This window comes from Coturnix japonica, chromosome 4 (assembly GCF_054131305.1).
Source record: "Coturnix japonica strain WE chromosome 4, WE-NBRP24, whole genome shotgun sequence".
Classification (NCBI taxonomy): Eukaryota; Metazoa; Chordata; class Aves; order Galliformes; family Phasianidae; genus Coturnix; species Coturnix japonica.
The window spans coordinates 91,045,398-91,068,751 of NC_140666.1; the positions used below are offsets into that span (position 1 = coordinate 91,045,398).

General features: G+C 51.6%; 4 protein-coding genes and 2 long non-coding RNA genes across 6 annotated transcripts; all 6 read right to left on the reverse strand.

Annotated features, from left to right (window-relative positions):
* Window positions 1–1,743: 1,743 nt before the first annotated feature.
* LOC146761196 (uncharacterized) lies at window positions 1,744–2,662 on the reverse strand. Its single transcript, XR_014945580.1, has 2 exons — window positions 2,583–2,662; window positions 1,744–1,844 (listed from the first exon to the last, which is right to left on the reverse strand). It is a non-coding gene; the product is annotated as an uncharacterized LOC146761196 (long non-coding RNA).
* A 984-nt stretch (window positions 2,663–3,646) lies between these two features.
* On the reverse strand, window positions 3,647–6,259 carry LOC146761197 (rho GTPase-activating protein 32-like). Its single transcript, XM_085545941.1, has 3 exons — window positions 4,908–6,259; window positions 4,398–4,546; window positions 3,647–4,147 (listed from the first exon to the last, which is right to left on the reverse strand). The coding sequence occupies exons 1-3, from the start codon at window positions 5,162–5,164 to the stop codon at window positions 3,729–3,731; spliced, it is 825 nt and encodes a 274-aa protein (XP_085402067.1). The 5' UTR covers window positions 5,165–6,259; the 3' UTR covers window positions 3,647–3,728.
* LOC146761198 (rho GTPase-activating protein 32-like) lies at window positions 5,923–9,162 on the reverse strand. Its single transcript, XM_085547751.1, has 8 exons — window positions 9,097–9,162; window positions 8,497–8,578; window positions 7,880–8,023; window positions 7,343–7,445; window positions 7,053–7,185; window positions 6,469–6,551; window positions 5,999–6,106; window positions 5,923–5,941 (listed from the first exon to the last, which is right to left on the reverse strand). Exons 1-8 carry the CDS (start codon window positions 9,160–9,162, stop codon window positions 5,923–5,925), a joined length of 738 nt encoding a protein of 245 aa, XP_085403877.1.
* A 4,852-nt stretch (window positions 9,163–14,014) lies between these two features.
* Window positions 14,015–14,933, reverse strand: LOC146761199 (uncharacterized). The gene is made up of 2 exons (XR_014945579.1): window positions 14,854–14,933; window positions 14,015–14,115 (listed from the first exon to the last, which is right to left on the reverse strand). It is a non-coding gene; the product is annotated as an uncharacterized LOC146761199 (long non-coding RNA).
* A 977-nt stretch (window positions 14,934–15,910) lies between these two features.
* Window positions 15,911–18,530, reverse strand: LOC146761200 (rho GTPase-activating protein 32-like). Its single transcript, XM_085545943.1, has 3 exons — window positions 17,179–18,530; window positions 16,669–16,817; window positions 15,911–16,418 (listed from the first exon to the last, which is right to left on the reverse strand). The coding sequence occupies exons 1-3, from the start codon at window positions 17,433–17,435 to the stop codon at window positions 16,000–16,002; spliced, it is 825 nt and encodes a 274-aa protein (XP_085402069.1). The 5' UTR covers window positions 17,436–18,530; the 3' UTR covers window positions 15,911–15,999.
* On the reverse strand, window positions 18,194–21,433 carry LOC146761201 (rho GTPase-activating protein 32-like). The gene is made up of 8 exons (XM_085547752.1): window positions 21,368–21,433; window positions 20,768–20,849; window positions 20,151–20,294; window positions 19,614–19,716; window positions 19,324–19,456; window positions 18,740–18,822; window positions 18,270–18,377; window positions 18,194–18,212 (listed from the first exon to the last, which is right to left on the reverse strand). The coding sequence occupies exons 1-8, from the start codon at window positions 21,431–21,433 to the stop codon at window positions 18,194–18,196; spliced, it is 738 nt and encodes a 245-aa protein (XP_085403878.1).
* Between the last annotated feature and the right edge of the window lie 1,921 nt (window positions 21,434–23,354).

Sequence of the window (23,354 nt, forward strand, 5' to 3'; positions counted from 1 at the left end):
TCCAAGCCAACAAAAGCCAACTCACCAACCAAGAGCCAGGTCTTGCTAATTCAACTGATCAGAGCATGTGGGAGCGGGCCGGACATCAGACCACAAGTGTCCATTTCCACTGCAGCTCCATCTAGAGAAGAGCACCAATCAGCAGGTGAGAATGAATTCATTCACAGGCTGCACAATGAGTCAGTTCTTTACACAAAAATACCCCACACTGATCCCCACAAAAAAGGAAACGGCAGGAGCTAATACGGACCAAAGAGGTTCTTGTTCCTACGCCTCATCCTCTCACCCCAAGTCCTGGGTGATGCCCACAGGCTTCAAGTCAGGTCTCAAATCCATTGGACTCCTGTCTCTGGATTTGCCCTGGTCTGGCCCAAGCCCCGGTCCTACCATAGGATTGTAGAATTACTCAGGTTGGAAAAGACCTTGAAGATGATCAAGTCCAACCGCAGCCTAACCAGTACCCTAACTCTAAAAGCCCTACACTAAATCATATCCCTGAGTACCACATCCAAATGGCTCTTAAATACAACCAGGGATGGCGATTCAACCACCTCCCTTGGGAGCCTATTCCAGTCACCAATGCCGAGTACAGAGGCAGGATGACTTCCCTAGTCCTGCTCACCACACCATTCCTGATACAAGCCAGGATTCCATTGGCCCTCTTGGCCACCTGGGCACACTGCTGGCTCATATTCAGCCGAGTGTCCATCAGCACACCAAGGTCTCTTTTCTTCTGGGAGCTTTCCAGCCACACCTCCCCAAGCCTGTAGGGTTGCCTGGGGTTGTTGTGACCAAAATGCAGGACCCGACACTTGGCCCTCATGAAACTCATGCCGTTAGCATGAGTTAACCAGATAGACCCTGGGATGCAGACTGCTCTCCAAAGCCCAACTGGACACCAGCACACAAGAAGTTGATCAGATCCATCCCCAAGCAAGCACCAAGCCTCCCCAGGAAACTCTTTGCCATCAGCTCCGTCATCGCCTTTCCTTTCCTCCACACCTCAATCCCAAAGTAGTTCCCACATCTGCCAGCACGTGTTACCTCCCACCTTCTCATCGCACAGTGCTTCAACAGCACCAAATTTGCTTCTGGGGCCCTCCTTCACCTCACTGTGCTAACACTCAACTGTCATTATGATTAAACCACATTCTTTCTTTCCTCCTCAAAATAAAATGATTCTCAGACTAGAGGAATAGAAGGCTGAATCTGAGACACCCCCAGTCTGCAAAATAATCTGCTGCTTGGAAGCAAAGCGCTGTGCCAAGGAGTGCAGCTGCAAGCCGCAGGAGAAAAGTCACCATGCTGCCCTTCTCCTTTAGAACAGAAGGAAACACCACAGAAAGACACAGCAGGCTTCACAAGCTCAAAATCCAGCACATCAAGCTGGCAAGAGATGATTCTGAACTGCCCTCGTTTACACTCATCTCCACAGTGGGGTCCGTCGTGGAGAGCTGAGAAGGAACTTACTGGCAGAGGCAGGGCCCTTCCCTGCAGCACTCCTTCTGGTAGTTCAGATTTAACTTACACAGAAATCCTAGCAGACGTTCTCACTGAGAACTGCACCTAAAATTCTTCCTTCCAGAGGAAAACAGGCCCAACACGCGGTTGTATACAATGCTTTCATCAAAACGAAGCAGAGATGGCACAGCAGGACAGACCTACTCAGAGTGCATGTTAGAAGCCATTCAAGAACCTAGTCGTTCTTGCTGCAGGTCCCCCGACTTCTGTTAAAAGCTGAACTGTCTCCAGAGCACCTGTTTCCATCAGCTGCCACCATCTAAAACAGCCAGCCTTCCTGCGGTCACCTGGCCCAAACATCCCTTTTGCTCTACGCTTGATTCCTGCAAGAGATCACAGTAAGGGATCACAGTGCTGGCACAGCTGAAACATAAAGGGTGTGCGAGTTCCCTGTTAGCACTCAGTGTGAACAAATCTACCAATGAGCAACACCGTGAATCCTCACTCACCTCAGCAGAGGTCAGCCCGCACCCCAGCCTTCCGCCTATCCACGTGCACATGCACACATGTGCAATGCTCTGCCCCTTCTACACACCCTCATGCACGCAACGCATCTTGTACCCTCCTTAGCATTCACAAACGTGCAAACCATCCCTGGGAACACATATGTGCCAACAAATACCACAAAACATCCCTTTGTCTCCACCTGTGTGCAACCCAACTCCTCACACACCCCTGTGCAAACACACAATTGTGCCACCGCATCCACGCACTATCCGTGTGCTCACACACACTCATGCAACCACATCCCTTGGTGCAGCCCTGTGCGCACACACACAGACACATGTGCAGCCCCTTCCTTTCACTCCCAAAGTGCACACACACACCGGTACCACAATGTCCTTGCGCAGCTCCAACACTCTGCACACCCCTGTGCACGCACATATACGTGCAGGCTCGTCCTTACACACATACCCACTGACCTACACACACCTGAGCAACCCCACTGATTTGTACACTCATGGACACAAATGTGTGTGCAACACCATTGGTGCACAAATACACACAAACACACAAACTCATGGAACCCCACTGCTTTGTGCAATGCTGTGCACACTCACGTGTGTCATGCACTGATTTCCCAGCCAGTCCTCGTGGGGCCTCTTACTTAGGACGGGAGTGCAGGGGAGCAGCCAGAAGCTGTCTGCATTCCCTGCTGTCTGCTGGGCAGTTTTTCTGGAGATGCTTGGGTTGCTTTGCTTTTCCTTGGGAGGTGGGAATGAGCTTTGGGTTGGAGGCACATCCCGTGCCAGAGCATCCCAATGGCATGCGTGGGATCAGCAGGTCTGTCAGAGAAGTGGGTGAGGTTGCACACCAAGCTGCAGCAGAGGAAGGGGAGGAGGTTCCAGCACAGCTCTGCACCATTCTCTGCCACACTGGGCAGCTTGTTCCTGGCTCAGCAGTGCCATCAGACAAGAAGCAGGGAAGGAAATCAAGGATGGTGGGTACCATCAAACGCTGTCAGTGCATGCCTTCGTAAGAAAAACAGACCCAGAGCTTGTGGGTTGTTTCTGCTTTGGTAGCATTCATGTGCTGTAGCTGAGCAAAAGGTTGTGCTGCTTGAATCTTCTGCAAGAGCCGCCTACCAGTAAATGTCTGCAGAGATAGAGGATGTGACAGAAAGCATTTGTCTCCACGACAGTGTAGTTACACTTGGTTGAGAGAGTGAGAGAGGCAGGCAGCACTGCCTGATGTTGGTCAGGGTGAGCTCCTCCTGCCGCAGCGCGATGATGGCAGGGCTGGAGATGATCTGCAGGGACAGCTCACAGGTGGGAGCCAGGAATGGACACGGTGGGAGGACAGAGGTGTCAGGGAGCAGCCACGGCGTTGAAGAGCATCCAAAAAGCAATAAAAAAAAGCACTGAAAAGCATCACAAAGCCACAGCCAGGAGGCTTGCAGTTTTCATGAGCAGTATCCAGGATGCTAGAGACTATTTGCTGCCATAAAAAATGGTAGCAGAGCTCTCACTGCAGGCATCCCAAAGTCAGGCAAAATGTGAACACATCCAGAGCTCTGCTGCACGCACCCCACAGCCAGAGCGTTGCAAGCTGAGCTGCCTTGCTGTTTCTTGCACTCTTCCCAGTCCCTGTGAATGAAGACTTGGAATGCAGCCAAAGTGTTGATTGAGCACGAGCGTGTCTTTATTCAATGGGACAAAGGAGGGCGTGAGAGGTCCAGGCTTTAAGATGGGACTCATCCTCTGTTGTTAAGGAGGGAGTGACTCAGAGCTCCTGCTGTTACTTGGAGCCTGGGCCTGGTGGCCTGATTCTATGCCCCCCTCCAAGGGGCTCGTCATCTCCTCTGCGTCGCTGACCTGAGCCTGTATGGTGCTGCTGCTGTCGGGGCATTCAGGCTGTGCTTGGGCTGGGCTGCACTGCAGAAGCACTGGGTCCAGGCTGGTGCCTGTGGTGTCTGGCAGGCTCAGGTCAGCAGCTTCAGCAGGGATGGGATGAATGAGGGCTTGAACTTCGATGACGTTCTTCTCTTGATCACTGCTGTCATATGGAAGGCTTTCATTGGAACTGCAGCATCCTGTGCTTCCCATGAGTTCTCCATTGATGGAAGCACAGGATGCATCATCGTCACATGCCCTGAGTCTTCGGGGTACATGAGGGCTGGAGTCACCTAGGAAGGAGTAGATGCACAGCGGTTAGTGTCGAACATTCGCAAGATGAATCATGGAAGAGGTTCTTGACATTTGGCTATGTATGGGTGGTGGGCAGAAGCAAATAGGCTTCTAACAACAGTGTCACTGTCTTGAAAGTGATCCTCGTGCAGGATCCTCCTCGTGAAGGAGGTACAAGCCCACTGAAAGCATGAATTCTAGCTGTGTTGCTCACAAGCAGTGTTTTGAAAGCTGGATTTGCACTCTTACCTGCCAGGACCACGACTTCTGCTTCTGATGGCTCCCTGGCACTGCGCTGCAGTTGGTGTTCGGCCACAGGTGATGGTCTTTGCAGGCAGAGGCAGGAACACCAACTGCCGCAGCGCGATGACTCCATCCTCTTTCTGGGAGAACTTGCTCTGGAGAGAGAAAACAGAGCATGCTGTCAGTCGTGGTGTAGGGTGAAGGAAGAGCTGCTCCGAGCCCTTGACAACAGTTGCCCGTTCCTGGCACTGCCTGCTTTCTGCTGAAACACAGCTTAGAAACGCGCTCTGTTTCAAACAGCAGAGGACGCTTCCATTCCTACAGCTCCGCCCTCAAGTCCTGCTGGCTACATTTCTCTCAACCATGTCAAGCAAGATGTGGAGCATGTGAGCAAAGGCTCCACAGCAGGACAGGACAGGAGCTGGCAGGCTCATATATATATAATGGACAAAAATTAAACCAATAAAACCCAACCGACCAATGATGATAGGGGCTGGAAAGGGAAGTCCTCTTTACCTTTTAGATGGAAAATCAATTACTGTGTGGAAGTTCCCCTGTACAACTGCGGGGGCTTCCTCCTCTTCTATCTCGCTGCTCTGTGTCACAGTGGGAGAGCTGCTCTGGCCGTTTCTCTCAGCCTGTGCCTCCTGCACGGTGAGCAGCTTCGTGGCAGGAGGAGACACCCACACAGACTTTAGCCCGGCCAGAGAACTGTGCCCTGCAAGGGAAAACCACAGGTAAGAGGGAGGATCAGACAGCAGCAGCACAGCCATCCCAGTTCTGCATTTCTCTCAGACTTGCTTATCCGAGACACTGGAAGACGAGGAGCTCAAACTAACCATGTGCTTAGAGGTATGCTCGTGGCAAAGGACACAGCCACAATTAAGAGCAGCTCAATGTATCAAAATAGGCAAACGAAAACCCTATTAAAACTAGTGGGCAGGGAACTCAGAAAGGTTCGCTGCCACACTTCAATCATGCATCACCTGCTGGCAAAACATCTTAACAGCAGTGACAGTTTTCTCCATGTAAGGTTTGGGTTTGGACACACTAAGGACATAGCAACAGGGTGCCATATTCTAATCTAAGCCCAGAAGCCTGTTGTCTCCTCGACAGTTAGAGCATTTTCAGAGGTCTTAGAGAAGGCCTGGATTGGATCAAGATGTCAGATCAAGATCAAGCTAATGGAGGAAGATGCTCACCCTCTCCCACGGCTGGTGTGGATTTGGAGCAGAAGATGACGTCTGTGTGGCTTATGATGAACTCAACAACAGCCGACTGCGTCTGCAGCTCCATACAGGCAACTTCTCCGCTGGCGCAGGCAGACTGGCTCTGCTGGGATCTGAAGAAAAGGCAGATCTTACAAATCATTTCCCCAAGATCATTTCCCCAAGTATGAATTTTTGCAGAGAAAAACTGTCAAACTGGGCTCTGGAGACTTCCGCAGTGGGCCATCAGCAATGCCACTGACAAAATTCTCAAGGAAGTTCAAGGACACAATAGACCCATCTAAACATGAGAGCAGAAACTGTCATCTAGAAATTGTGCCCCTGGGGTTGGGAGAGAGCAGAAGTAAGCATGGTGTTGAAACGGAAAAAGAAGTTTACCTTAAAAGGTTTGGAGCCCACACTATCGCTAAATTCTTAGCGTCCATGTTGGTGACGGAGCTGTTCCCGGCTAGAGACGCCAAGTGTCTCATCAGGTATTCCAGCGTCCTGGAAAACAAGAGAGGCAGATGTTCAGCACCAAAAAGCAAGCGGTGCTGCAGTGCACAAAACAAACCTCACTTCATGCTAGTGGTTGTCATTGCTACTGTCCCTGAATATGAAGTAGATAAAACGTTTCCAATGGCACCACGCTGCAGTACCAAGCCCTGCAAAGCACAGCCGCAGCCATTGGCTGCACCAATCGTACCCCCGTGCCAAGGAACTGACCCAATCCATTGACCCAGTGCAGCCTTCAGCCGCTTCAGCGTGCACAGGCATGATGTTGCAGGTGTGAGGCAACACCTGGAATCGCATCATTGCCCTCTGAAAGGCAGCAGGGCTGAGCTCAGCAGACCGAGCGCAGCACTGACCTGTAGTGAGGAGCGGGCAGCTGCTGGATGGCTTCCTGCATTCTGTGCATCCGCTCCTCCTCTGTGGCAGCACAAACAGCGTCCTGGAAAAAGGCAGGAAGGGATTCAGACACCAGTCAGGCTGGAGAGCTGCCACAGGTTTGGGAACCATGGGGACAGCGCGCTGGTGGTCAGCACCGAGGCAGACTCGATGCCTTCCAAGAGGCATCAGGGGAACACAGCGGCACACAGCCTGTGTCATTGAGGTCAAGCAGTGCAAGCTCTGGGGGCTTTACTGCCTGATTGCACAGCACAGCTCCTCGCAGCAGGCATTCCTCTCCAAGTCCACTTTGCTATTAACCCCATTCTACCAATAGCTGGGGAACAGCAAAGGAAAGGGAATTCTCACAAGCATTGTGAATAGCTTAAATAAGCACCTCCTGGCACCACCACAAGTGGCATCAGTGAGAGGCAGGATGTGGCAAAGGCATGCCTCATGGGGCTAACAGAAAGAAGACCTCAGAACTGGGGCACTGCTGCAACCACTAGCCAGGACGCCCAGGGAACAGGTATGTGTCATTTCCAAGACATTGCCCTGAGCTTACCGAGAACTTGTCATACAGTTGGTCGGTCAGGAGAGGGTTCGGGAGCTCCCTGAAGTACAACTTGCACAGGGAGCTCACGCTGTGAAGTTCTCGGACGCTTAGCTCGGGAACCTGCTCCGTATCGAATTCATGGCTGCAGAGAAGGACACAGAATTGGGCAGAGGGCTTTGAGAAAGAGGAAAACAAGTCCAAAGACACACATACAGTCAAGAAAAGGAAGAGGTTCCTCTGAACGCCTGCAGCATGGCACGGGCCCCTACTGACAGCTGTGTCAGTTGCAGCACTCTTACCGTAGTTGCTGGATCCTGGATGCCACGCCGGACAGGCGGTATATCCCCCGCACCACACCATGTTCCTCAATGAATTGAGCGCAGCTCAGGAGGACCTGGGGGACTACAGAACAAGAGCCAGCGGTTAGCTCAGCTTCTTACTTAAGTCCTGGTTCAGGCCGTGCTCTTCTCACATCCCATCCTCTAAGCCCAGCCGGGCTACCGCTTGCTTCCTCCTTACAGGAGAAAGCTGGCAGAGACAGCTGTGAGGATAGTGCACAGAGACGCGTTCTTGGCTTTCCAGAAATGCCACGACCTATCAACAGCCTGGAGAAAGTAATTCTGGCAAAGCCACAGACACTGCAAGTCCCATCACAGCTCCCTGGGGAATGGAAGAATCCAATCTCACATCCAGAAGAGCTAGGGAAAGGATGCAGGATGCTCTCTGTGGCTAGAAGCCTTCCTACGTTTTCAGGCTGAAACAATTTCTGGATATGATCTCCCTTTCAACTTTAGATGCCCAACGGAGAAAGATCTCAGGAATGGGTTGTTCCTTACCATCACGGCCAGAGCGGAGAAGGTGCTCCCCCAGGTCACAGCCAAACACCCCTTCCTTCGTTGGCTCCGGCTCCGTTGCTCTCCTGGGGCGGGCCTTCACCAAGGAACGAAGGAAGGTACTGAGCTTGCCCCGTTTCTTCAGCACTGCACAACAAAACAAAGAAACCAGTTCATTTCAGGCTTGGATCGGTTGGACGAGGCCGATCATAACACATTCGACCGAGCACGTAACAACAGGAAGAACATTCCGAACAAGGACACGCAAGAACGGTTTTCCCCATCCCTGCAACTGCCCAAGGCCAGGTCAGAAGGGGCCCCATACAGCCTGCTCTCATCTCCAGCTAAATGCACAGGCTGGCGACCCAGACTGAGGCAGGGGCCTTGGAGCCTGAGGATCCTTTAGGCCCCTTCCAATCCCAAGCCATTCAAGGAGGATTCTGTGACTTCCCCATGCCCAAGAATAAAATAAACACAGTGAGATTGGGCCAGATCTCTGCGTGTTCCGCTTAATGCAGTCCTCTTGCTAAGCTTGCTCATCTCGGGCATTAACAAAACCCCTGAAAGCCAAGCTGTGTCCCCATTTTATTAATCCGCATTGTCAAATGTAAAACACGTACCTGGCTTTGGCAAGGAATTGACGAGGGACTCGGGAACTTTTCTGCTGATGAGTTCCACGCACTCACCAGGGAAAAACCCGACCTGGAACAAGAACAAAAAGACAGGTGGGCATTAGCCCAAGCTCAGCACCAAAGGGAAGGTCCTCTGACACCGACACAGGGCAACTGCTTGCGTCTAGAAGCCGTCCTGTGCAGGCAGAGCAGCTCCAGTCTGAGATTCCTGACTCTACTCAAGTTGTGCTCTCTAGTCGGAAACGTGTGCCTACCTCAAAGCCACGCTTGCCTCTCCACCAGGGGCTCAGCTCCTTTGGTGGCATAGCAACTATGCACACCAAGTCTCCAACCTGCAAGAGATTGAAACATCAATCCCAGCTTCAGCACAGCTGGCAGGAAAGCACAGCTCAAATAACTGCCTGATTCTTTGCTGCAGAATATCCTCAAGCTTGACAGCAAGGGAGACATTTTGAAGGAGTCTTGAGAGTATTCGAAAGGCGTTCACACCCTATACTACTCTCCCGTGCATGACAACAAGGAACGCCTGGAACTGCTTACCTCCAGGGAGAGCTCATCCGGCCCCTGGGCGACGTGGCTCTTAATAACATGGGCTGCCGCAATCGCCGGAACGTTAAGAGATGACACCGCACGCTCCAGCTGCGGCTTCCGCATGTTATCAGCCTGCAAAACAGAGCACAAGCCTTGGTCAGGAGCTGAGGACAAACCAGGAGGATTTCAAGGTGAGGAGCACATCTGCAGAGAAAGCTGCAGCAAATGCGCTCCATCCTTGTCGGGAGCACTTCAGAAGGAGCTGCACATCTCATCACAGTTGTTTCTCTTCCTGGCGTGCATTGCCAGGCCATGCAAAGATGCATCTCTCTCTACCCAGACTAATCAGCAGTGGCACTGGTGCAGACAGGTGGCCAGGCCCTTTTTGGCCCATTCTTTCCTGCAGGAGAGTACATCTGCAGCTCCCTCTGCTGGCTCAACACAGGGAACAAAGACCAGCCAGAGCTTCATACTGTACCTCCGTCGCCGCCACCTCAGGCTCGCGGCTGATCCCACTGCACGCGACACCCATCACAGCAAGTGTGAAGAGCTGGAACAGAGCAGAAACACTTCTGTTTTCTCTGTTCACACAGCACAGTATGGGGACACTTCTTCAGAACTACCCTCGCATGCCCTGCGGCAAAACCATGAAGGGGGACAAAACATGGCATGTACCTGGCAGTGAGATCACCTCAAGCTACCTGCAGCAGTTCCTTGTCGCTTTGCTCAGATGTAATGAGAGCAAAAGCTGCACCGAGGCAGTGGGCGGATGGTGAAGAGAGGAGAGAGAAAGAGCAGGTCAGCGAGCAGGGCTAAGACAGCCATGGAATAACACACACAGCACAACCGTCCCATCCCCTTGCTGCAAGACATGCTGAGTCTCAGGCTACGTGATGCCTGTCCTCCCAGCAACTTTACGATGCTTCCACAACTGAGTAAAGACGACGACGGAAGAAGCACCGAACGGGTGCCACCTTTACGGATAGCCCCTTTGGAACGTGTGTACCGGGGGAAAATTACGTCTGATGGTCAAGAGTAAGTAATATGGTGCTGTGAGCTCCGACAGCCAGCAGTTCTCAACACCTCACTGCCCACCCGTCCATCCCACGTTGGCTCAGCTTACCTACAAGATGCTGCGCACGATGGTGTGAAGAAAAAGGCACTAAAGGCACTAAAGGCACTAAAGGCACAAGAGCAACAAACCAACCAACTACTCCGACCACTAGCTCACCCACAAAGGAGCACAGAACGCACCGCTCCTCCCCTCATTCCAGACGCTTATGACATCACCAAGGGCCAACAGCCTGGTCCACCATGACCCCCCACAAGGCGGGGAGGCAAGACCAAGTGGTCACGTCTATTTCCAACACGGCACCACAACATTCCAGAACTCAGTGTGGGTTTGGAATTCTATCCTGGTGTGGCAGCGCAATGGGAGGTGTTAGGGCACAGCTGAAGAGCAGACAGACACCGGATGTTTCCAAAGGAGGGTGCCAGAATAACTCTCAGCAGTCTCTTGCAGGGCTCTTTGGGATGCTTCAAACCCATTTTCACTGCATAGGTCATTTCTAGAAAGTCCAGCCGACAAATGCTCACTTTGTCTGGGTAACGCCTCTATGCATCATGAATGAAAAATAAAATAAAATGGGCACGTGACCTTGTGACCTCTCTGCTCTTGTTGTCAGCCAGACACCTAAGATGAGCATTACGTGTTCGTGCTCCTGAATGAAGATTCATCCAAGTCTGTGTTCCACTCTGCTCCATCTCTGGGTCTAAAAGAAACACAGACAGAGATGATTACAAGATCCTTTGCACATATGAAAGCTCAGGGTGCACACTAATTCTCTTTAGCAAGAAATACTACTTGAGAATTCACAGAATCCACACATAAACTTTCTTTCTTTTTAAACCTTTTCCTTTGTACATGATTCCACTATTTATACCCTCAATTAATGATTCATACTGCACATGATGTTATGATGTAGAATATTGACAGCAACAGCACAAAACCATGACAGAATCCACAGACAGTTTTTTGAGAGGTAGTATGAAAGATGAACAGAAAGGAAATAGATTCATTCAAATAACCTACTTAATCCTCTCCCCATCAAAAAGGAAGCCTTCTGGGCACTGTTACAAGCTGCTCCTAGAACAACTTGCACCACAAACTGCGGTACATACATCTTCTTCCCACAGCACCCTCCCCTCTCTGGTTAGTGTCAGATTCACTCAGGTTAAAATACGTGGATTAGAACAGCCATTCAGTTCTGCTGAGGCAGGATCCCAGCGTTGGGGTGTCCCCCAGTCCCATTCCCTGCTTTTCCCAGCACAAGTGAGGAAAGGAACAGCAACTGACATCACCTACCCAGACTTCTGCAGGGCCTTCCATTCAGTCTCACATCACAGCGAGAAGCAGGAGAGCTCTCGTTGCACAAAGCTCGGGGCTGCAGAAATCAAGGCTGCCTCTAAGGTGGTGCTTCAAACAACATGTGTAATTGGACACGAGACATGAAAGACAGGGCTGCAAGCGCAACATCAGCGCTTCCTGCAGAGCACATCGCGCAGCTGTAGGCACACTGCAGAAGACTCACACAGCACCTGAGAGGTAACAGCTCAGGAAGGAAAACCTTACCCTGTGAACACAGCCACAAGCTACTCTCTTCTTCGTGGCCTTCATTCACACCGAGCATTTCCCTCAAGAGTGCTGCTCAAGGTGATGCTGTCTCCAGCTGTTGGCCACTTGCACTGCTGGACGCTGCACCCACAGCTCATTCTGCTTGAAGTAAAGCCTGCTGGCTTCACTCCAAAGCACAGGCACAGGCCACAGCCTGATCCACCTGCTTTGTCTGAAAAGCTTCTAAAGCTGCTCTCATTGGATCCCTTCTGCTGCTCGTTCTCTCTGGGCAGGAAGCTCTACTCTCACAGAAACAGCCAAGTGCTGGAAGGCTGGAAACGCCTCCAATCCCCACGGATGATTCTGTCTACAAACACAACAGCTGCCTGCTCTTCAGCAGGGGGATGCTCACCCAGCAAAGCGCTCACCCAGCAGATACCTTTTCCATACTCTCAGAGCTGTCATAACAGTGTGCAGCCCTTGGCACTGCATTTCCAATCAAGGTAAACATAGATCTAAGCTACTCCTTCTGTGTTAATACTTAGATTCCCAGTTGCAGTTGGAGCTCGAGAGCTCAACACAACAGATATGACACGAGGTGCAACTGGAAGACGTGTCTCCAAGCCAACAAAAGCCAACTCACCAACCAAGAGCCAGGTCTTGCTAATTCAACTGATCAGAGCATGTGGGAGGGGGCCGGACATCAGACCACAAGTGTCCATTTCCACTGCAGCTCCATCTAGAGAAGAGCACCAATCAGCAGGTGAGAATGAATTCATTCACAGGCTGCACAATGAGTCAGTTCTTTACACAAAAATACCCCACATTGATCCCCACAAAAAAGGGAACGGCAGGAGCTAATACGGACCAAAGAGGTTCTTGTTCCTACGCCTCATCCTCTCACCCCAAGTCCTGGGTGATGCCCACAGGCTTCAAGTCAGGTCTCAAATCCATTGGACTCCTGTCTCTGGATTTGCCCTGGTCTGGCCCAAGCCCCGGTCCTACCATAGGATTGTAGAATTACTCAGGTTGGAAAAGACCTTGAAGATGATCAAGTCCAACCGCAGCCTAACCAGTACCCTAACTCTAAAAGCCCTACACTAAATCATATCCCTGAGTACCACATCCAAATGGCTCTTAAATACAACCAGGGATGGCGATTCAACCACCTCCCTTGGGAGCCTATTCCAGTCACCAATGCCGAGTACAGAGGCAGGATGACTTCCCTAGTCCTGCTCACCACACCATTCCTGATACAAGCCAGGATTCCATTGGCCCTCTTGGCCACCTGGGCACACTGCTGGCTCATATTCAGCCGAGTGTCCATCAGCACACCAAGGTCTCTTTTCTTCTGGGAGCTTTCCAGCCACACCTCCCCAAGCCTATAGGGTTGCCTGGGGTTGTTGTGACCAAAATGCAGGACCCGACACTTGGCCCTCATGAAACTCATGCCGTTAGCATGAGTTAACCAGATAGACCCTGGGATGCAGACTGCTCTCCAAAGCCCAACTGGACACCAGCACACAAGAAGTTGATCAGATCCATCCCCAAGCAAGCACCAAGCCTCCCCAGGAAACTCTTTGCCATCAGCTCCGTCATCGCCTTTCCTTTCCTCCACACCTCAATCCCAAAGTAGTTCCCACATCTGCCAGCACGTGTTACCTCCCACCTTCTCATCGCACAGTGCTTCAACAGCACCAAATTTGCTTCTGGGGCCCTCCTTCACCTCACTGTGCTAACACTCAACTGTCATTATGATTAAACCACATTCTTTCTTTCCTCCTCAAAATAAAATGATTCTCAGACTAGAGGAATAGAAGGCTGAATCTGAGACACCCCCAGTCTGCAAAATAATCTGCTGCTTGGAAGCAAAGCGCTGTGCCAAGGAGTGCAGCTGCAAGCCGCAGGAGAAAAGTCACCATGCTGCCCTTCTCCTTTAGAACAGAAGGAAACACCACAGAAAGACACAGCAGGCTTCACAAGCTCAAAATCCAGCACATCAAGCTGGCAAGAGATGATTCTGAACTGCCCTCGTTTACACTCATCTCCACAGTGGGGTCCGTCGTGGAGAGCTGAGAAGGAACTTACTGGCAGAGGCAGGGCCCTTCCCTGCAGCACTCCTTCTGGTAGTTCAGATTTAACTTACACAGAAATCCTAGCAGACGTTCTCACTGAGAACTGCACCTAAAATTCTTCCTTCCAGAGGAAAACAGGCCCAACACGCGGTTGTATACAATGCTTTCATCAAAACGAAGCAGAGATGGCACAGCAGGACAGACCTACTCAGAGTGCATGTTAGAAGCCATTCAAGAACCTAGTCGTTCTTGCTGCAGGTCCCCCGACTTCTGTTAAAAGCTGAACTGTCTCCAGAGCACCTGTTTCCATCAGCTGCCACCATCTAAAACAGCCAGCCTTCCTGCGGTCACCTGGCCCAAACATCCCTTTTGCTCTACGCTTGATTCCTGCAAGAGATCACAGTAAGGGATCACAGTGCTGGCACAGCTGAAACATAAAGGGTGTGCGAGTTCCCTGTTAGCACTCAGTGTGAACAAATCTACCAATGAGCAACACCGTGAATCCTCACTCACCTCAGCAGAGGTCAGCCCGCACCCCAGCCTTCCGCCTATCCACGTGCACATGCACACATGTGCAATGCTCTGCCCCTTCTACACACCCTCATGCACGCAACGCATCTTGTACCCTCCTTAGCATTCACAAACGTGCAAACCATCCCTGGGAACACATATGTGCCAACAAATACCACAAAACATCCCTTTGTCTCCACCTGTGTGCAACCCAACTCCTCACACACCCCTGTGCAAACACACAATTGTGCCACCGCATCCACGCACTATCCGTGTGCTCACACACACTCATGCAACCACATCCCTTGGTGCAGCCCTGTGCGCACACACACAGACACATGTGCAGCCCCTTCCTTTCACTCCCAAAGTGCACACACACACCGGTACCACAATGTCCTTGCGCAGCTCCAACACTCTGCACACCCCTGTGCACGCACATATACGTGCAGGCTCGTCCTTACACACATACCCACTGACCTACACACACCTGAGCAACCCCACTGATTTGTACACTCATGGACACAAATGTGTGTGCAACACCATTGGTGCACAAATACACACAAACACACAAACTCATGGAACCCCACTGCTTTGTGCAATGCTGTGCACACTCACGTGTGTCATGCACTGATTTCCCAGCCAGTCCTCGTGGGGCCTCTTACTTAGGACGGGAGTGCAGGGGAGCAGCCAGAAGCTGTCTGCATTCCCTGCTGTCTGCTGGGCAGTTTTTCTGGAGATGCTTGGGTTGCTTTGCTTTTCCTTGGGAGGTGGGAATGAGCTTTGGGTTGGAGGCACATCCCGTGCCAGAGCATCCCAATGGCATGCGTGGGATCAGCAGGTCTGTCAGAGAAGTGGGTGAGGTTGCACACCAAGCTGCAGCAGAGGAAGGGGAGGAGGTTCCAGCACAGCTCTGCACCATTCTCTGCCACACTGGGCAGCTTGTTCCTGGCTCAGCAGTGCCATCAGACAAGAAGCAGGGAAGGAAATCAAGGATGGTGGGTACCATCAAACGCTGTCAGTGCATGCCTTCGTAAGAAAAACAGACCCAGAGCTTGTGGGTTGTTTCTGCTTTGGTAGCATTCATGTGCTGTAGCTGAGCAAAAGGTTGTGCTGCTTGAATCTTCTGCAAGAGCCGCCTACCAGTAAATGTCTGCAGAGATAGAGGATGTGACAGAAAGCATTTGTCTCCACGACAGTGTAGTTACACTTGGTCGAGAGAGTGAGAGAGGCAGGCAGCACTGCCTGATGTTGGTCAGGGTGAGCTCCTCCTGCCGCAGCGCGATGATGGCAGGGCTGGAGATGATCTGCAGGGACAGCTCACAGGTGGGAGCCAGGAATGGACACGGTGGGAGGACAGAAGTGTCAGGGAGCAGCCACGGCGTTGAAGAGCATCCAAAAAGCAATAAAAAAAAGCACTGAAAAGCATCACAAAGCCACAGCCAGGAGGCTTGCAGTTTTCATGAGCAGTATCCAGGATGCTAGAGACTATTTGCTGCCATAAAAAATGGTAGCAGAGCTCTCACTGCAGGCATCCCAAAGTCAGGCAAAATGTGAACACATCCAGAGCTCTGCTGCACGCACCCCACAGCCAGAGCGTTGCAAGCTGAGCTGCCTTGCTGTTTCTTGCACTCTTCCCAGTCCCTGTGAATGAAGACTTGGAATGCAGCCAAAGTGTTGATTGAGCACGAGCGTGCCTTTATTCAATGGGACAAAGGAGGGCGTGAGAGGTCCAGGCTTTAAGATGGGACTCATCCTCTGTTGTTAAGGAGGGAGTGGCTCAGAGCTCCTGCTGTTACTTGGAGCCTGGGCCTGGTGGCCTGATTCTATGCCCCCCTCCAAGGGGCTCGTCATCTCCTCTGCGTCGCTGACCTGAGCCTGTATGGTGCTGCTGCTGTCGGGGCATTCAGGCTGTGCTTGGGCTGGGCTGCACTGCAGAAGCACTGGGTCCAGGCTGGTGCCTGTGGTGTCTGGCAGGCTCAGGTCAGCAGCTTCAGCAGGGATGGGATGAATGAGGGCTTGAACTTCGATGACGTTCTTCTCTTGATCACTGCTGTCATATGGAAGGCTTTCATTGGAACTGCAGCATCCTGTGCTTCCCATGAGTTCTCCATTGATGGAAGCACAGGATGCATCATCGTCACATGCCCTGAGTCTTCGGGGTACATGAGGGCTGGAGTCACCTAGGAAGGAGTAGATGCACAGCGGTTAGTGTCGAACATTCGCAAGATGAATCATGGAAGAGGTTCTTGACATTTGGCTATGTATGGGTGGTGGGCAGAAGCAAATAGGCTTCTAACAACAGTGTCACTGTCTTGAAAGTGATCCTCGTGCAGGATCCTCCTCGTGAAGGAGGTACAAGCCCACTGAAAGCATGAATTCTAGCTGTGTTGCTCACAAGCAGTGTTTTGAAAGCTGGATTTGCACTCTTACCTGCCAGGACCACGACTTCTGCTTCTGATGGCTCCCTGGCACTGCGCTGCAGTTGGTGTTCGGCCACAGGTGATGGTCTTTGCAGGCAGAGGCAGGAACACCAACTGCCGCAGCGCGATGACTCCATCCTCTTTCTGGGAGAACTTGCTCTGGAGAGAGAAAACAGAGCATGCTGTCAGTCGTGGTGTAGGGTGAAGGAAGAGCTGCTCCGAGCCCTTGACAACAGTTGCCCGTTCCTGGCACTGCCTGCTTTCTGCTGAAACACAGCTTAGAAACGCGCTCTGTTTCAAACAGCAGAGGACGCTTCCATTCCTACAGCTCCGCCCTCAAGTCCTGCTGGCTACATTTCTCTCAACCATGTCAAGCAAGATGTGGAGCATGTGAGCAAAGGCTCCACAGCAGGACAGGACAGGAGCTGGCAGGCTCATATATATATAATGGACAAAAATTAAACCAATAAAACCCAACCGACCAATGATGATAGGGGCTGGAAAGGGAAGTCCTCTTTACCTTTTAGATGGAAAATCAATTACTGTGTGGAAGTTCCCCTGTACAACTGCGGGGGCTTCCTCCTCTTCTATCTCGCTGCTCTGTGTCACAGTGGGAGAGCTGCTCTGGCCGTTTCTCTCAGCCTGTGCCTCCTGCACGGTGAGCAGCTTCGTGGCAGGAGGAGACACCCACACAGACTTTAGCCCGGCCAGAGAACTGTGCCCTGCAAGGGAAAACCACAGGTAAGAGGGAGGATCAGACAGCAGCAGCACAGCCATCCCAGTTCTGCATTTCTCTCAGACTTGCTTATCCGAGACACTGGAAGACGAGGAGCTCAAACTAACCATGTGCTTAGAGGTATGCTCGTGGCAAAGGACACAGCCACAATTAAGAGCAGCTCAATGTATCAAAATAGGCAAACGAAAACCCTATTAAAACTAGTGGGCAGGGAACTCAGAAAGGTTCGCTGCCACACTTCAATCATGCATCACCTGCTGGCAAAACATCTTAACAGCAGTGACAGTTTTCTCCATGTAAGGTTTGGGTTTGGACACACTAAGGACATAGCAACAGGGTGCCATATTCTAATCTAAGCCCAGAAGCCTGTTGTCTCCTCGACAGTTAGAGCATTTTCAGAGGTCTTAGAGAAGGCCTGGATTGGATCAAGATGTCAGATCAAGATCAAGCTAATGGAGGAAGATGCTCACCCTCTCCCACGGCTGGTGTGGATTTGGAGCAGAAGATGACGTCTGTGTGGCTTATGATGAACTCAACAACAGCCGACTGCGTCTGCAGCTCCATACAGGCAACTTCTCCGCTGGCGCAGGCAGACTGGCTCTGCTGGGATCTGAAGAAAAGGCAGATCTTACAAATCATTTCCCCAAGATCATTTCCCCAAGTATGAATTTTTGCAGAGAAAAACTGTCAAACTGGGCTCTGGAGACTTCCGCAGTGGGCCATCAGCAATGCCACTGACAAAATTCTCAAGGAAGTTCAAGGACACAATAGACCCATCTAAACATGAGAGCAGAAACTGTCATCTAGAAATTGTGCCCCTGGGGTTGGGAGAGAGCAGAAGTAAGCATGGTGTTGAAACGGAAAAAGAAGTTTACCTTAAAAGGTTTGGAGCCCACACTATCGCTAAATTCTTAGCGTCCATGTTGGTGACGGAGCTGTTCCCGGCTAGAGACGCCAAGTGTCTCATCAGGTATTCCAGCGTCCTGGAAAACAAGAGAGGCAGATGTTCAGCACCAAAAAGCAAGCGGTGCTGCAGTGCACAAAACAAACCTCACTTCATGCTAGTGGTTGTCATTGCTACTGTCCCTGAATATGAAGTAGATAAAACGTTTCCAATGGCACCACGCTGCAGTACCAAGCCCTGCAAAGCACAGCCGCAGCCATTGGCTGCACCAATCGTACCCCCGTGCCAAGGAACTGACCCAATCCATTGACCCAGTGCAGCCTTCAGCCGCTTCAGCGTGCACAGGCATGATGTTGCAGGTGTGAGGCAACACCTGGAATCGCATCATTGCCCTCTGAAAGGCAGCAGGGCTGAGCTCAGCAGACCGAGCGCAGCACTGACCTGTAGTGAGGAGCGGGCAGCTGCTGGATGGCTTCCTGCATTCTGTGCATCCGCTCCTCCTCTGTGGCAGCACAAACAGCGTCCTGGAAAAAGGCAGGAAGGGATTCAGACACCAGTCAGGCTGGAGAGCTGCCACAGGTTTGGGAACCATGGGGACAGCGCGCTGGTGGTCAGCACCGAGGCAGACTCGATGCCTTCCAAGAGGCATCAGGGGAACACAGCGGCACACAGCCTGTGTCATTGAGGTCAAGCAGTGCAAGCTCTGGGGGCTTTACTGCCTGATTGCACAGCACAGCTCCTCGCAGCAGGCATTCCTCTCCAAGTCCACTTTGCTATTAACCCCATTCTACCAATAGCTGGGGAACAGCAAAGGAAAGGGAATTCTCACAAGCATTGTGAATAGCTTAAATAAGCACCTCCTGGCACCACCACAAGTGGCATCAGTGAGAGGCAGGATGTGGCAAAGGCATGCCTCATGGGGCTAACAGAAAGAAGACCTCAGAACTGGGGCACTGCTGCAACCACTAGCCAGGACGCCCAGGGAACAGGTATGTGTCATTTCCAAGACATTGCCCTGAGCTTACCGAGAACTTGTCATACAGTTGGTCGGTCAGGAGAGGGTTCGGGAGCTCCCTGAAGTACAACTTGCACAGGGAGCTCACGCTGTGAAGTTCTCGGACGCTTAGCTCGGGAACCTGCTCCGTATCGAATTCATGGCTGCAGAGAAGGACACAGAATTGGGCAGAGGGCTTTGAGAAAGAGGAAAACAAGTCCAAAGACACACATACAGTCAAGAAAAGGAAGAGGTTCCTCTGAACGCCTGCAGCATGGCACGGGCCCCTACTGACATATGTGTCAGTTGCAGCACTCTTACCGTAGTTGCTGGATCCTGGATGCCACGCCGGACAGGCGGTATATCCCCCGCACCACACCATGTTCCTCAATGAATTGAGCGCAGCTCAGGAGGACCTGGGGGACTACAGAACAAGAGCCAGCGGTTAGCTCAGCTTCTTACTTAAGTCCTGGTTCAGGCCGTGCTCTTCTCACATCCCATCCTCTAAGCCCAGCCGGGCTACCGCTTGCTTCCTCCTTACAGGAGAAAGCTGGCAGAGACAGCTGTGAGGATAGTGCACAGAGACGCGTTCTTGGCTTTCCAGAAATGCCACGACCTATCAACAGCCTGGAGAAAGTAATTCTGGCAAAGCCACAGACACTGCAAGTCCCATCACAGCTCCCTGGGGAATGGAAGAATCCAATCTCACATCCAGAAGAGCTAGGGAAAGGATGCAGGATGCTCTCTGTGGCTAGAAGCCTTCCTACGTTTTCAGGCTGAAACAATTTCTGGATATGATCTCCCTTTCAACTTTAGATGCCCAACGGAGAAAGATCTCAGGAATGGGTTGTTCCTTACCATCACGGCCAGAGCGGAGAAGGTGCTCCCCCAGGTCACAGCCAAACACCCCTTCCTTCGTTGGCTCCGGCTCCGTTGCTCTCCTGGGGCGGGCCTTCACCAAGGAACGAAGGAAGGTACTGAGCTTGCCCCGTTTCTTCAGCACTGCACAACAAAACAAAGAAACCAGTTCATTTCAGGCTTGGATCGGTTGGACGAGGCCGATCATAACACATTCGACCGAGCACGTAACAACAGGAAGAACATTCCGAACAAGGACACGCAAGAACGGTTTTCCCCATCCCTGCAACTGCCCAAGGCCAGGTCAGAAGGGGCCCCATACAGCCTGCTCTCATCTCCAGCTAAATGCACAGGCTGGCGACCCAGACTGAGGCAGGGGCCTTGGAGCCTGAGGATCCTTTAGGCCCCTTCCAATCCCAAGCCATTCAAGGAGGATTCTGTGACTTCCCCATGCCCAAGAATAAAATAAACACAGTGAGATTGGGCCAGATCTCTGCGTGTTCCGCTTAATGCAGTCCTCTTGCTAAGCTTGCTCATCTCGGGCATTAACAAAACCCCTGAAAGCCAAGCTGTGTCCCCATTTTATTAATCCGCATTGTCAAATGTAAAACACGTACCTGGCTTTGGCAAGGAATTGACGAGGGACTCGGGAACTTTTCCGCTGATGAGTTCCACGCACTCACCAGGGAAAAACCCGACCTGGAACAAGAACAAAAAGACAGGTGGGCATTAGCCCAAGCTCAGCACCAAAGGGAAGGTCCTCTGACACCGACACAGGGCAACTGCTTGCGTCTAGAAGCCGTCCTGTGCAGGCAGAGCAGCTCCAGTCTGAGATTCCTGACTCTACTCAAGTTGTGCTCTCTAGTCGGAAACGTGTGCCTACCTCAAAGCCACGCTTGCCTCTCCACCAGGGGCTCAGCTCCTTTGGTGGCATAGCAACTATGCACACCAAGTCTCCAACCTGCAAGAGATTGAAACATCAATCCCAGCTTCAGCACAGCTGGCAGGAAAGCACAGCTCAAATAACTGCCTGATTCTTTGCTGCAGAATATCCTCAAGCTTGACAGCAAGGGAGACATTTTGAAGGAGTCTTGAGAGTATTCGAAAGGCGTTCACACCCTATACTACTCTCCCGTGCATGACAACAAGGAACGCCTGGAACTGCTTACCTCCAGGGAGAGCTCATCCGGCCCCTGGGCGACGTGGCTCTTAATAACATGGGCTGCCGCAATCGCCGGAACGTTAAGAGATGACACCGCACGCTCCAGCTGCGGCTTCCGCATGTTATCAGCCTGCAAAACAGAGCACAAGCCTTGGTCAGGAGCTGAGGACAAACCAGGAGGATTTCAAGGTGAGGAGCACATCTGCAGAGAAAGCTGCAGCAAATGCGCTCCATCCTTGTCGGGAGCACTTCAGAAGGAGCTGCACATCTCATCACAGTTGTTTCTCTTCCTGGCGTGCATTGCCAGGCCATGCAAAGATGCATCTCTCTCTACCCAGACTAATCAGCAGTGGCACTGGTGCAGACAGGTGGCCAGGCCCTTTTTGGCCCATTCTTTCCTGCAGGAGAGTACATCTGCAGCTCCCTCTGCTGGCTCAACACAGGGAACAAAGACCAGCCAGAGCTTCATACTGTACCTCCGTCGCCGCCACCTCAGGCTCGCGGCTGATCCCACTGCACGCGACACCCATCACAGCAAGTGTGAAGAGCTGGAACAGAGCAGAAACACTTCTGTTTTCTCTGTTCACACAGCACAGTATGGGGACACTTCTTCAGAACTACCCTCGCATGCCCTGCGGCAAAACCATGAAGGGGGACAAAACATGGCATGTACCTGGCAGTGAGATCACCTCAAGCTACCTGCAGCAGTTCCTTGTCGCTTTGCTCAGATGTAATGAGAGCAAAAGCTGCACCGAGGCAGTGGGCGGATGGTGAAGAGAGGAGAGAGAAAGAGCAGGTCAGCGAGCAGGGCTAAGACAGCCATGGAATAACACACACAGCACAACCGTCCCATCCCCTTGCTGCAAGACATGCTGAGTCTCAGGCTACGTGATGCCTGTCCTCCCAGCAACTTTACGATGCTTCCACAACTGAGTAAAGACGACGACGGAAGAAGCACCGAACGGGTGCCACCTTTACGGATAGCCCCTTTGGAACGTGTGTACCGGGGGAAAATTACGTCTGATGGTCAAGAGTAAGTAATATGGTGCTGTGAGCTCCGACAGCCAGCAGTTCTCAACACCTCACTGCCCACCCGTCCATCCCACGTTGGCTCAGCTTACCTACAAGATGCTGCGCACGATGGTGTGAAGAAAAAGGCACTAAAGGCACTAAAGGCACTAAAGGCACAAGAGCAACAAACCAACCAACTACTCCGACCACTAGCTCACCCACAAAGGAGCACAGAACGCACCGCTCCTCCCCTCATTCCAGACGCTTATGACATCACCAAGGGCCAACAGCCTGGTCCACCATGACCCCCCACAAGGCGGGGAGGCAAGACCAAGTGGTCACGTCTATTTCCAACACGGCACCACAACATTCCAGAACTCAGTGTGGGTTTGGAATTCTATCCTGGTGTGGCAGCGCAATGGGAGGTGTTAGGGCACAGCTGAAGAGCAGACAGACACCGGATGTTTCCAAAGGAGGGTGCCAGAATAACTCTCAGCAGTCTCTTGCAGGGCTCTTTGGGATGCTTCAAACCCATTTTCACTGCATAGGTCATTTCTAGAAAGTCCAGCCGACAAATGCTCACTTTGTCTGGGTAACGCCTCTATGCATCATGAATGAAAAATAAAATAAAATGGGCACGTGACCTTGTGACCTCTCTGCTCTTGTTGTCAGCCAGACACCTAAGATGAGCATTACGTGTTCGTGCTCCTGAATGAAGATTCACCCAAGTCTGTGTTCCACTCTGCTCCATCTCTGGGTCTAAAAGAAACACAGACAGAGATGATTACAAGATCCTTTGCACATATGAAAGCTCAGGGTGCACACTAATTCTCTTTAGCAAGAAATACTACTTGAGAATTCACAGAATCCACACATAAACTTTCTTTCTCTTTAACCCTTTTCCTTTGTACATGATTCCACTATTTATACCCTCAATTAATGATTCATACTGCACATGATGTTATGATGTAGAATATTGACAGCAACAGCACAAAACCATGACAGAATCCACAGACAGTTTTTTGAGAGGT